At 47.0% G+C, this 14,848-nt stretch overlaps 1 protein-coding gene across 2 annotated transcripts in view; it reads right to left on the bottom strand.

Annotated features, from left to right (window-relative positions):
• The window catches only part of frem2b (FRAS1 related extracellular matrix 2b), a 46,104-nt gene extending 31,256 nt beyond the window's left edge, over positions 1 to 14,848 (bottom strand). For both annotated transcript variants that reach the window (XM_055513933.1, XM_029170709.3), the window contains exons 1-2: positions 9,608 to 14,848; positions 8,541 to 8,630 (exon numbers count right to left, since the gene is read on the bottom strand). In XM_055513933.1, coding sequence (XP_055369908.1) covers positions 8,541 to 8,630; positions 9,608 to 14,618 — 5,101 coding nt within the window. In that variant the 5' untranslated portion in view covers positions 14,619 to 14,848. The remainder of the gene's footprint in view (positions 1 to 8,540; positions 8,631 to 9,607) is intronic.

Below are 14,848 nucleotides of genomic sequence, written 5' to 3'. Positions count from 1 at the left end.
CCATACTAATAGAGCCCGCTGTTTGTCGAGGCTGTTCTCGGAGCCTGCCTCCGTTGGACTCGTTTATTACTACATGCCTCGGCTGTTTCAGTTGTTGCTCGCTAATCCTCACATGTACGGCGAAAAGGCCTTGTTCCTGAGAAGGAAACACTCCTGGAAATCTGAAACGGTAATTTCCTAAAGCGGTGTTAAATGACTCTTGGTCCTTTGTTTATGACTGAAGAAGCGCCTTCAAGTGCAACTGTGAAAACCTGCACACAAAAGATAAGCATGCTGGTGTGCATTCATGAACAGAGCCGAGAGAGCAGCCAAGGCTTCTGTGTTATTGTCTTCTCCTTGTTATACTGAGGGAAGATTAGTCTGTGCGCTGAGACAAAGCCCCCAGTTCAAAAATATGCACAGGTATTAAACTAAACAACCACAACTGTGGATGCCTGCAAAAATATTTAAATATTTAAATCACTGCAAAAAAGGTGCAGAGGTCACAAAGAAATATTATGCACAATGTAATAACTGTTTGACAATTGCAAGGATTTGAAAAAACAACAACTCAATTTAATAGGACAACAATGCTGAAAACGGTGACAACACCACAGCAGCGCTGAGGCTCAGTTACCACCGAGCAGAAATATCAGCGAGGATATTTCCCCAACACACTCAAATGTTTCAAAAACTGTCAACTACATGAGCCTAATGAGCTTCACACACTGCTCTCTATGCCGGTGCAGCCATCAGAGACTATTGTGTTCAAAGCTAACACACAAAGATGCACAGCTTGGCGCATCAACACCTGGCCCCCCGAGGAAAGGACTAAAGTCAGGGGATGTGAACGTCGCAACTTCACAGAAAACTCCCAGATCAGAGGCGCAAAAATCTAAATGTTAAAGGGGATGAGCGTGCGAGCGCCGCGGAGCTGCTTTATTGCCTACAGCTCTATCTGTGACATTTCAACTCGCACACGTTGAGTGCCCTTTAAAATTATCAGCTGTCTTTAGAAGGAAAGGTGCAAATTAACTCTGTTACCTGACTGTCCCAAAGGTTTCACCAGGCTCCAGCAGCAGCGGCGTTCGCTGTAATCAAACTAAATGTACTGAAACACTGCTCTGGTACGGAACTCGTCGTCCACACATGACCTTTAAAATATTTCAGAACACTTTTGCGGTAATTGTAAGAGCTCCATCCAATTAGCGGATTAAGGGCCTAAATGTAAACATTGTATCAGATTACCCAGTGGACCAGACCTGCAGCCCGTGGCCTTCCTTTGTTTCCTTACTCCCATTTGTTTGCTAATATGTAACTGAAAACCTCATGTCCTGGAAAACTGAGATAAGCCAAGACATCGTGCAGTTCATTTAATGCGGCAGTTTTTTGTGGCAGAACGATGGTAACATTTCTCGTTATAATTCCCTCGTTTCTAAGTGTTTAACCAATAAATCATGATGTTAACATGGGTAGTGGGTAGAAAAACCTTGACTATTAGCCATCTACTGTTTATGATTAATTTCATGTTAGCTTTTACCTTTTCCTCCGGTCTCATGCTCCAGTGACTACTGGATGTTGTTAGCTTTTACTGTACCTAATAGATCATCGTTGAACTGTACTATACAGAAAGCATTTTGTGCGTTTCTACCAGGCGTTTGCCCTTTTTTTATCTTACAGTAAGTATTAACTTTTTATTCATACAGTATGGCTTCATTTTTGTTTATGTGATGTTGCCGTACGGACAAAGTCAATGTTATGTAAGCAAAAATATGCTTCTATAGTTTCATGTGTAACTCTGTTAATTAGATCCAGCACTTGCTGAAATGAGTTTGTAGCAGAGCTGCGGCGTAGTGTTACTGTTGAGACTGTAGGGTGTGACTGGTTGATGTGGATGTCCCCCTGATCGTGCCAAAGTTTTCACTTTGTTTTCAGCAAAGATGAGCATAAATTGAAACAGAATTAAAATGACCCTGAGAACTTACACGTGTCAAGCTGTATTTTGGGGAGCATATTAAGTATTAGGTGCAAAAATACTTTGGTCAATTAAAAATCTGCTGTGAAATTGGATCAGCGAAAGCGCACAAGCTGCTGCAGTTCTGGGGGAAGAGAGGATAATGAATCACATGGCGCCGTCTACATTTAAAAAAAGATCCTTGTGACTCGCTTTCACATGCATTACACGCTTGATGTTTTAGGGACTCCAACCAAAAAGCATCTTTTTAAAAGTTGACTTTTCAGAGCTGTACCGAACATGCTTGAGGGGTACAAGAAGTGAAAGACAGAAATATTCTGTGACTTAAATAACCACACAGTTTGGAGCCGTCTTGTATTTTTAGAAATGCAGAGAAGTGGGATAGTTCAGACATGAGTCAGCATCCGTTTTATCGCGCCTGCCGCAAGTACCAGAACTGTTTCTTCCAGTTAGTCAATTTAATCCTAAGGAAATCTTCCATCAAGGTTGACGTACAGTACGTTGGGTCTGCACAGCTGGAAATGCAGGTGCTGTTTAGAGCGTGCGCCGCACATCAGCACCTTCGAGCGCCGCTAGAGGTGACAGGAAGCAGCTTGATGCCGTGCCCCCATCAATACTGGGACCAACGCAGCACTCGCAGCTTTCATCTCCTCTGACTGCTCTTCCCTCCCATTTCTCAGCCAGATGACGTCTCATATCCTTTCTATCGGGCTCCACTTGGAGGGAAGCTGTTGGCGGAGGTGATGGTGAAAGGGAGGCTGATCCACGCACAGAAACCCCAAAGGCTTTCATCACTACCTTTATGAGATAAGAGCCCTGTTACTCTCAAGACGCACTCCTACCCTGTTCACAGGGAGTGTATAAAATCAAAACCCTCTCAAGAGAGCTTGCTTCAAACAGCGTAGCATTTTCAATTTCCCTTTACCGTACGTATATTTTCTTGGCAAGCTGAAATGCTGATGATATCAAAATGAAAGGAGACGGTGTGTTTCCTGTCCTACAGTACGTCACAGACGTCTAATCAAACGAGGCAACAGCTTGAAATCAAAGACAAAGTGGTTATCAATTAAGGCGTAGTTGAAGCTTAGCATCTTAATGGCATTTCAGCGGTGCCAGCTTTATATCTGATTGTGGGATCAGGCAGCTGGCCCCTGAAATGGATCGCCTGCGAATGCTTTGAGTGTGTTTGCGCATAAAAAAATGCGTACAAAGGAGGTGGACTCCGTATCGGGCCCGGGTCCTGAAACACAAACTCAGCTGGAGAGAGTTGTAACGCATGGGGCTCAGGCCAGCTGTCAGAGGCTTATCATGCAGCCGGGCTGAAAGGAACCGCTCCGGCCCACTGCTGGGATTCAGGGGCCAAAAACGCATTATCCAGAGTGATTTTGCAAAATTGAACAAAAGCTCAGCTACTGTGAACACAGAGATGTCACAGCAGCACCACTGACTCCCAGACTTCTTGCTGTTTTCTGGGAAAGTCAGAATTTGTCAAAACACAGTCTCACAAAAGAGTGTGATGGGTTTTGGCCAAAAACACGGGGCTTAAAACAGCAGGACTCAAAATCCTGTGCAGAAAAATCAGTTGTTGGTGTTTTTTTTTTTTTTTGCTGAAAATTTAATCCAACTTTACATTTGCACGTTTCCCATCCTCCCTCTCTGCCAGCTTTGGAAGGCTACGCCTGTTATATTCCCGTTCCCATCAGGTATTCTGGAGCTGTTGGGATCTCTGACTGTTCTCAAAACTGATAACACGTTTTAGCCTCAAGAGAAGGATTTTCTTAAAAACTCTGAGAGCTTGAAAAAAGCTCAGTTCTGCTAGACTGACATCCTAAGGCAGGTATGACGACATATATCATCATCAGGGAACAAGCCTGGGCCTGGGCTTTCTCATGCTTCTACCTTTGGGACTCGTCTTTGCTTTGTTAACCTTGGCTCCACACTCGTACTCTGGCAGCAAATTAAGACAGAGAAAAGGAAACATTAAACAGGGTTTCTAAATATTTGTTGAATTATTAAGTGAGTTTTAATTTGATATACAATTACTGCATTAACAATTAATATTGGAGTTAACTACTGGGATTAACTGCAGCAGAATCTACAGTATGTACTGAACACTCACGTACTAAAGGTGCACCTCTACTCTACTCTATGGTGAATAAAGAAGCAGTACTTGTACAAAATAAAAAAATGAAAATGCAGATTTTTTTTTTTGTTTTTTGAGTTCTAGCTAAATATTTGTGACTGAGGACAAAAGGAACCAGTGGACCTCGTAAGTCGCTCACCCAGTAAAATGACTGGTCTAAATCCTCCCTGTAATTCAGTATTTTATCGGCAAAGTGAAGCAGCTGTTACCAAGGAAAGGCTCTGTAATTGACACTCAGGGGTTTTATCACAGCACATTTTTCCATAACAATAAAACCACTACCTAAAAGTTTATTATCTACAGAACAGACAGACTCTGGGAACAATCCAGCACTGCAATTTTGTTCAACAACACACTGTCATTTGCTGGACATAGTTATGAATCATATATATATAATTCATGCAATCGGTTTAAAAGACAACAACAAAAAAAATTACCGCTGTGGCCGAGTACAGAGGACACCATTTTATTAATAACAGGATAGAAACTGCAGCATCACCGCCTGTGCTATACTTTCCTCTCACTGCATGTGAGTGCATGTTCTCCTTTACTTTTGTTGTCCTCTACACCACCACAAACAGAAGGATAATCCCTCCTAAACTGGGATTAGGCCGACGCAGAGATCATAGAGATGAATTCAAGTATGCACTCACTGTCACGAGCCATTACGCAGCAGGAACAAGCCGGCGAGAAGCAGATGCTACTCAAGGCTGCAGATATTAGGTCAAAGTACTCACTGTGACCTCAACTTATCTTGTTACGAGGAGCAGAAATAACAAATAAAATACGCCGGCGGCGGTGGGCACCAAATACACGCCCTGGGAACCAGAGAGGAAAAGCAGTCCTCTGTAAAAAGAATAATCCGCTCAGGAATTTGATCGCTGCTACAGTATACTAGAAATATGAATAACTAAAGCAAATGCTGGACATGGATGCGGAGAAAAAAGCACTGGTGATCATCAGCGTCTGGAATGAAACACAAAGGCCACGGTGATGTGTCTGTCAGTAGAAACATCCCTGATGTTGACTGAGTGGCTGCAGGCAGAAAGGGACCCAGCTTCACAAACAACTGCCTGGGAACGCCGGGGCTCGTGTGTGCTCAGGTAAGCTCACCTGAATGCACCCGAATCCTCGGGAGGCAAGGGGAGGTCTGGAGCTAAAACAGGCCAATTAGGAGCTGGGACGGCAGCAGCAGCCGGGTGTCCACACGCTGTCTCATTAATTAGAGATGTTTCTGTGCTCCGTGAGAACATTCAGACCCGATGAGAGCCTTCTGTGTCACACAGCTGCTTTGGCGATATGAAGACAGTACATGGGCAACATAAAAATGAATTATCACTAGAAGCTCAACTTTTTATGACTATATGTTCTATCTTTTGTCAGAGCAGCTTGTGTGTCACTGCTCCACTGAAAATGCCTCTGCACAAAAAGTGGAAAGCAGGGAGGTATAGAGCACCGTATGCTCCAGTGCTGAACCCCAGGCTCACAGAGAGCAGTGACTCTGCAGACGCAGCCTGACTTACCATGCAGCAGGGCTGAACGGCGGCGCACTGGCCCTGCTGTTGGGATTCAGGGGCCCAGAACACATTTGCCAGTGTGATTTTACAAAGATGTTTTCTGTTATTGTGGCAGGAGGGACGTCACAGCATTAAGTGTGACACAGCGGTCATAACACAATCGCATCATGTGATTTTTTTTTTTAAAAGAAAAGAACTAACAATTGGGTTTTGCCTTCGTTGTGGATATTAACACTTGTTTTGTTTTTGTTTCAGCTCCATCCGCGCCTGCCTGCATGGGAACATCTGGACTTCCGTTCTCAGGTAAGCTGCTCTGAATGCACACGGATCCTCTGGAGATAAGGGAGGAGCTGGAGTTGAATCACAGCAGTTAGGTGACTTTGAAGGATGTGTTCCAGCCCCTGCACACTCACCCACAAAGATCTAGATACCATCTTGTTCTATCCGAGGCTCTGCTGACTTTGCTGTCCAGGTGTGATGCGTATCCAAACTGGTAAACAGACACTCACGCATTATTATGTGTAATTTCATTCCTCTGTTATTATTCATTCAAAGCTTTTGAAGGCTTCACAAGTAGCGAGACACTCAAACAGCTTGGAGAAAATAAGCCTGTCATCTCTGCTTGGCTAAAGCACCTTATACACAGCTGTAAAGCGCATGGTGGCAGCTCTTCACAATAAGAGTCCGGAGACAGAGAAGAGACTGACACATAAAGTCCAAGAATTACCCATGATTATAAAATTAAAGACTTTTACAATGACTCCTCAGTGTCATTTTAATTTTAGCGCTATTCAGAAGTCTGCCAACAAAGTAGAAAATTGCTGTTTCAGTGGCACTTTGTGAATCTGCCTTTTATTGTGCCACATGCTGATTAAAACTGAGAAGCGTAATGTGACGAAGCCTAATTGCCATGTTGTTATTTGTGGCAAAAAGGCCATCTGCCGTCTTTACGCTGCCAAACGGAGCCCAAATGTCATAACCACCATTATTCTGACAATATAAATAACAAGTTTTATCTTAAAACGTGTCCACTAACAGCAAAGGTCATTATTGTAGCCAGAATTCACATAGAGCTGCCAAACAACAGACTTAAGTAGGTCAGATCTTATATGGGCCTAGACTTGGCCTCTGAACACACTTTTGACAGTGCTGCCAAGAGGAATTCAGCCCCTAGCTATTCATTTTAAACCTGTGCCCGCACCAAGATGACTCATCTATCAATGAAGCAAAGAATTCAGGTTCAACCAAAACAAACTTGCCAGATACAGAAAACTCCATTAAACATTGGATGCAGTGTAATGAATGTCTTGACATTTCAAACACATTTTCTCTTGGTGTAGAAACATTCCAAGAGTAAATTAGCACCCGTCCCTATAATGAGCAGCTTGTTAAGTCACTTTCTTTTTGGATTACCATTGGAGCCTGCAGAAATCCTGTAACAATCGGCTCTGGGAATTAATGATCCCTCTACTCTCAACCTACACGGAGGCAGCAGCAACCGATCCAGCTCCTCAACTGCTACTGTGAATCAGTGTCTGATCAATTAAGAGAAAAAAATAATTACAGTACTACAATAATTTACAACACATCAATTTCCCGACAGCTTGGCCTCATAAACCTATTCTAGATACCGTTGGGAGAGAGAGTTCGCCTTGAACAGGTTCCCAGTCTTTCCCAGTGTATTCTTGGTAAGCCACACTTACTGCTACTCGCTATTAATTAATTGAAACTTATTAAACCAAAAGGAATGTGTTCTGCTCTTTAACTGTAAAAACAATCTTAAGGTTTAAATGTTGATCAGCACTCAAAAAGCCAAAACCGTGCATTTTCACAGTTCACCACAGCTGTTAGTGCTGGAAACTCCTGGAAACCCAGTGAACAGCTGTGGGATGCAAAGTAACTTTTTAGCGTAGAAAAAGCACTAAGTGCAGCTGGTACCGTTCCCAGTGAACCCGGAGCGAGCAGGAGAATGTTTACCACGGCTGAACATGACAGAGTGCAGCTGTGTGCCAACGTGCACAGCTCCTCCCCAACACCAGGGCTCAAAGAGCTGGAGGCTCCGTCTGGGGAGTTCGTGCAGCCACCAGCGCCGCTTAAATCTTAATAAAAAAAAAGTTCACTGACTGCCTCGCACGCCGCTGCGCTGTGTGTGTCAGGTCCTTATGGATGGTTGATCCGGCACCACTCTCCATCAATTTGTCAAGCCATTTAGGTGCCACTATGAAGCACAATCCCCATGTCGGCGGCTGACATTTAGAGACGTGTAATATGTCTGGTCACTGCAATTTTATGTTCTGCTTTCTCAGAGCACGACTGGCGACAGAATAACACATGAATCACCCAATGTAAAGACAATGTAAAGGAGGCAGGAGGGTGTAAGTCTAAATGGCAGACGGAGGAGAAATACGAACAAAGCAGCTCTGCATGGACTCGACACGTGACACTGGGGCTGCCATCCAGTATCACCTCCCCCCGATAAGGAGGTGTCCTCTGCATGTTAGTGATCAGTCATTAGCACCCCACTCACCTGTTGGCAGAGACGTTAACCTGTCTATTATTCAGCTGAAGCGAGATTGGTTGGGGAATGAGAGAATGTGTGGGGATGTGTGTGTGGGTTTCTGTGTGTGTGTGTGTGTGTGTGTGTGGGGGGGGGGGGGGGGGGGGGGGGGGGGGTTGTGCTGAGGTGCTTGTGGGAAAAGAGGGCCCCTATTAGAGAGGTCCTTTGTGCTCACTCATCACTGCTGAAGGGTAGCAGAAAGGACACACTGTCAGGCAGCTTCTGCTAATCAGCAACACCAGCATGGCCGCTTCAAAACATTCCCTGACAGTGAATGCAGGAGTTCTGAAAAGCCTTCTGTAATTAGTCTGTTTCAGTGACTTGTGCGCTGCCAGGGGGACGGCGTTAGGAGAAGACGCTGCAACTCACCAATGTCCTCGATGGAGAAATAGAAGAGGTCGTTTGTAGCGTTGGCTCCATCCCGCAGAACATAGCAAATGCTCATGTCGTCAATTTCAGCTGAAAGGCAAACATACATTTGTGTAAATAATGCGCATGACTTTTCAACTCATAAAGGTCTGTGCCAGTGTTCATAGTGCCAAACTGGAAAATATGTTTCAAAATTATTACAATATGATAAGTGAATGATATGCACACGTGCCTCAGGCCCTCGGAAAGGGAGCTGTGTCGTAACCAGCAGTATCTCTATGACACTGAACATAAAGGACGGTCTGACTCCTGGGGCGTCATCATGATAATGTGCTGCTAGACAATGTTCTTCATGCGTCTGGATATGAGGTTTACAGCTTTGCTATCTTCAATATTTGATGTTAAAGCATTTGCCGTCAAAAGGTTTGATGCATAAAAATGCATAGCCACCATTTTCAAATGCCCATGAGGTAGTGTATTTATTTACTGCCTGTTTACTCTTGTGAGAACTCTTGAAATATTGAACAGGTCTCTTGGGGGAAGCGTCTCACAGTGACTCTGTAAACAGAAGCAGAGAATACATGGATGTCGGCTGCTCGCTATTCAGCCTTTATGCACGCGCTCATCTAAACTCTTTGAAAGGTAACTTCCTGTGAAGTCAGAGGCTTGCGGTGAGCCCGGCTGCCTCGTCCGCCTCACTTTGACATGTGTGCACGTCAGAATTATTTAGTGTCATGTCTTAAATTCACCTGGCTTGTTACAAATGTGCAGTACAAATGAGCATCCACTGCCTGGCAGTGGGAGAAATGCTCTCCTCTGCTGAGAGGTGGTCGGCCTGGGGCGCTGGCGTACGTCATCTCTGTAAATGGGCAGCCCCTCAAGTGAAAACCAAACCCTGTGTTTGAACTCAGCATGTTTTCAACGCATTTAGCAGAGTGAGTAAATGTGAAATGGGTTTCAGGAGCAGACTTAAATACCTCCGAGGGTAACAAACCCCTGAATGTGAGTCTCTGCAGCACATTGCAAATGTGGCGGAGCAGCCCAACGGGCCGCACCGGCTCGCTTACCTTGTGTAAAGGCGGTAATAGTGGCGTTTCCTTTGCCGAGGTGGATCAGGTAGCCGTGCTCCGGGGCCACAGTAATCCGAAATGTCACAGACCCTTGAATGCTGTCTCTGTCCTCTGCTTTCAGGGTCTTACTGGTGATCACAAAGCCCAGGTGGCCCGACTCCAGAACCCGCAACGTCGGCGCACCTTTGTTCACCACAATCTGCGGCACGCCGTTGTCCACCGACAGCACGCTGATCTTCATCACCTGGGGTTTTCGGGTCTCGAACCCCGTGTCGGGGAAGACGTAGAAGTCCACGTGCGTGCCGTCGGTGACCGTGAAGGAGAAGCTGTCCTCCGCGCTCTCCGTGCCGTCGTGCTTGTAGCTGATCATGTTCTCGTTCAGGTCCTGCTTCGTGAAGGCGGTGACCGGCCTGGTGTTGTTAAAGAGCAGGCGACCGTGAACCGGGATCTGAGTGACTGTGAACTTCAGGAGGCGGTCGACGGTGTCTCTGTCCTCCACCGTTAGCTCAAACGGGGTGATGAGTTTGTTCTCCCCCTCGGTGACCACCAAGCCGTGGACTGTGACCACCGGCTTTTTATTGTCCACGTCAGTGATGGAGATGCGGAAGGTGCGGAACACAGGGTTGTAACCGTCCGTGACCTCAAACTCGAAGCTGTCCATTTTCACTTCGTCGTCTGCAGTGTGGATGTAGTAGACTTTGTTGCCAGCCAGCTGGAGCTGTGTGAAGGACGAGATGGGCATCCCGGGTGTGTCCGTGCACTCCAGGTGCCCCCTCACGGGCGCTCGGGTGATTGTGAAGACCAGGTGTTCGTCGGGGCTGTTGAGGTCGCTGGTGCTGAGCAGGTCCGTCGTCAGGCTGACTCTGCCGCCCTCTTTGAGCGACACGCCTTTACTGATCACGTCCGGGAAGACCATGTCAATGCCGCCCACCGTGACGTAGAAGTACCTGTCGATCAAGGGGTTGACGCCATCCGTCACGTCGAACTTGATGAGGTCTCGAATGCCCTCCTGTCCGTTATGGATGTACACGATCGCACCCTGATCCACCTCGTCCTGTGTGAAGTTCATTCCCACGGTGATGTTCTGCCATGTTCCAGAAGGCGTTGTTCTCTGTAGGTAGCCCTGACCAGGCCCGTAGCGAATAATGTAAGTCAGCGTGCTGTCCTCGGAGTCCAGATCGGTGGCTTTTAGAACATTGCTATTTATGACTTTCACATCACCTATCTCAATTTCAAGGCCGTCATTGATCGCCATCCTCGGGGTTTCATCATCCACAGGGATAATCATAACTACTACTGTTTTCTCTACACTGAACTTTCCATCGGTGAGAACAATATCAAAGCGGTCCTCCGTGGTCTCTGAGTCATCGTGTTCATACACAATGCTGGAGGCCTCCCTGATCTGATCCAAGGTGAAGTTAGATACAGGGACGGTGCCAGTGGAGAGCTGATTGAGAATAAATCCATGCTTGGGGGGCTTGGTGATAATGAATGTGAGCTGATCAGAGGGGAGATCTGCATCAGCACCATTCAGAATGGGAGTGTCGATGACTATGTTCATGCCCTCCATCACTACAAACTCTCTCATGTAAATCTCAGGCTTTTCATCATTAGAGGGGATTATGGAGATAGGGAAAAAGTGCCTTTCAGAGAAATTGATGCCATCAGAGCATCTGAATGTAAACCGGTCCTCTACTGGTTCGACATCCTTATGAATGCTTTGAACATAGTAAATGTGATTCTGTCTGATGTCCTTAATGGTGAAAGCACTAACAGCTGTCCCGGACCTGGATTTCTCTGATCCCGTTGCTGGGGAGATATTTTCCACGTAGCCTGAATTTGGCTGCACGATGATTGTACATAGGAGATCATCGTTGGGGGTGTCAGCGTCGTCAGCACTTATATGAAGAATCTGAATGACGTTTTTCTCCCCCTCAACAACTGTGAACTGCTGTCCTACAAAGACCTCTGGAGCCTGGCTGTCCAGGGGGAGGATAGTCACATGCACTCTGACGCCTGTGATCTTATTTCCCCCAACAGTCCACTCGTCAGACATGTCTGTCAAAGTGAGATTGAAAAAGTCCTCCTTTGTTGTGAAACCTATCTCTCCGCTGGTGTGAGCGTAGACCACAAAGCCGTTAATGACATCGGCTTGCGTGAAAGTGCCGGCTGGGACGCCTCTCACCAGGATTTCACCCAGCGACGGCGGGTCCTCGACAATAAAGGTCAAACGAAGGTCATCTGTGTCCTCATCCTGTCCCTGGATGACATTGCTCGTAATCTCTGTGGCTCCATTTTCCAGTACGTCTATGTAGGAGCCAATCGTACCAGCAGGGAGACTGATTGTTGGAGTCTCATCATCAACAGGCTTCACGCTAATCTTTATAATAATCGGCACAACATGGACCCCGTCACTGACATCTAAATGTATCACATCGACTGTTGATTCGTCGCCATTGTGGACATACGAGATTCTGCGGTTTGCGATGTCCTCCAGGCTGAAAGTGGCCCCCTGACTCATGTGCGTGAACATGAACAGGATGTGGCCGTGCAGCGGCGGCAGCGTCACGGTGAACGTTATCTTTGTGCTGTCTGTGTCTGTGTCTGAGGTGTCCAGCTCCGCACTCGTGATGATATGTGTGCCACCCTCAAGCACAGTAAATCCCGCGTTGGTTATCTGAGGCGGCTTGTTGTCCACGGGCTTTAACAGAATGGTGAAGACTCCTTCTGCACTATTTCCAGACACATCCTCCACTGTGTACCTAAACTGTAAGACATGAGGGGTAATTCCAAGCTCCAGATCGGGGGGTTTGTAGGCTATTTTGTGGTGGTTAATTTGTGCCTGAGTGAAAGTCGTGACTTCGGTGTTTGGCTGCTCAGTTAACACCAGGGCTCCTAAAACAACCGGGTTATTCTCATCTGTGTCCATTGGCAGCTGGGTAATGGTGTATTTGAGATCCCGGTCCTCCGAGTCCAGGTCAGTGTAACGGAGGAATTTCTTTCTCAGGTAAGTCAGCTGATACTCGTGCACAGTCATTTGCAGAGTGGTGTCATGGTACAGCTTAGGTGGGAGGTCGTCAACAGGAAGGATTTTAACGATGAACGAGCTGTCACCCGATTGGTTTGGTGGGTCGTTGTCGTCCTGCACTTTAAACACGAACTGGTCCATGACTGCGCTGGTGCTGTGGGGACCGATGTGCTTGTAAAACAATTTACCATCCACAATATCCTGTTGCAGCCACTCAGTTACCACTTTCTCATACATTTCATCTGCTGTGTTAAATTTCCAGGTTGATGGGTCCTCGGGGGCCTCGGACTGGCGCAGCAGCACCTGCCCAACTGTGGAAAAGGGAGGCTGGGTTATGAATTGAATGGTGGAATCCTCTGAGTCGATGTCTGCTGCGCTGAGCATGAGTGTGGAGATTTGCATCATCTGGTTTTTGAATAAAACCAAACCGGTGTTGGCATTGATTATGGGCGGCTCGTCGTCGGTGGGGACGACAGTGATGGGAAACAGGAACTCCACCTCGTTCGTGCCGTCCGTCATTCTGAAGATGATATTATCGCTGTATGTATCGCTGCCATCGTGTTGATAAATGACGGCTCCGGCATCGAGGTCGGCGGGGGTGAAAAATTTCCTCCTTAAGCCCAAGACGGATAATTCTCCATGCCTCAGCCCATCAATAACAGTGATTTGGACTCTGTCTAAATTGTCCTCATCACTGATTTCCAGATTCTGTGAACTGGACAGAGGCCTGGACTGACCCTCATACAACAGCTGGCCAGTATTCCTAGTCACCACAGGGGCCAACGTGTTCATAGGCTTAACAACGATCATGAAAGCAAAGGGGTCTGACACAGCCCCCTCCCTGTCCACAACCTCAAACTCAATCTGGAAAATCCGCTCCGTGTCTGAATCCACCGCAGGGGGTTTGTAAGCGATTTTCAAGTCTTTGAGGTCTCCTTGGTAAAATGAGGTTATTGGTAAATTCCTATCATCTGTGCTCACTATGTAGCCCTCCTCAAAAGACAAGGGGGACGTGACGTTGAAGATTAGCTCATCCTGATTAGACTCAGCATCCTCTGCCGCCAGCATCTCCGTAGTGATGGCTGTCATGACAAACTGATCTACCTCCATCATCATCATGGCCACAAAGCTCGGTTTGGGCGCTGAGTTCTCCTCCCCCTCTTTAATCCTGACCAGAATTTGGAAAAACTCCTGCTTGAGCAAATTGCCTTCCTTATCATGTAACTCCACGAGCATCGGGACGTAATCTCTGTTCGGTGACTTCAAAGCAAAGGTGTGCTGATAACGGATGTTCATTTTAATGAAATCATCGCAGTCTACCATTTTTCCGAGGCTGTCCTCGTCCACGAGTTTCCCGTACCTGGGGAGCACGCTGCCGCTGGACAGCGACGCCACGCTGCATTGTCGTGCGCTCCTGTCGTAGGTGAATTCTAAAATCCTTCTATCGATGGGGTTGCTCGTGCCCAGCAGCTTCTCAACAGTCAGCGGCATGTTTTTGGTTAAAACTTCCAGCTGCGTGAAAACGACCTCCACTTCCATCATGAAAGGTATAACAACGGTGTCCGTTTGGGTGTCATACCTGAGTTGTAACCTCACTCTGTCCCTCGGAGGACTCCTCGAGCCAAAGTGAGAATACTTCACGTCGTTGGGGCCAAATTCACATGGAAACTTTTTCGGAGACAGGTGTCCAGGCCTTTGGGACAACGGGTCGTTATCCAACACTGTTATGCTGCATCTATCGCCGGGCTGAACTTGGATAACCAGATCGTTAATGGGATCAATGGAGACTGATCTCCCGAAAGGCACGCGTATCCCATTATTGGCAACCAATATCGTGTCCTCTGACAGCTCAGACCTCAAGGCGTATGATAATCCATAGCTGTCAAAAACCTGCGCGACAGCGTCACCTGTCAGAATGACCGCAAGCGCAATCAAAGCGGCGCCAGTCCCGTGCGGATGCGAGCGGAGATTCCGAGCCATTTGTTGAGCGGAGCCGCAGAGGAGACGCGTCAAACTTTGCGCATACGCTCTGAGAACGACGAACGCGGCGGTTAAAGTTGCGCGCACGTAAGAGCGGAGTCAGACGATATCGCGCAGCGACGGGCGCCGAGGCGCAGCATTCTCTCGCAGCAGCTGTGCACTGATAGCTCAAACTTCATACTCCTGCTCTGCCGGAGTAGCGGGAGTCACGCCCTCCTCTCAGTCGATTG

This window comes from Betta splendens, chromosome 13, assembly GCF_900634795.4.
Source record: "Betta splendens chromosome 13, fBetSpl5.4, whole genome shotgun sequence".
NCBI classification, from domain to species: Eukaryota; Metazoa; Chordata; class Actinopteri; order Anabantiformes; family Osphronemidae; genus Betta; species Betta splendens.
Note: the sequence above shows the minus strand (reverse complement) of the source record. Positions and strands in the feature narration are given on the sequence as shown.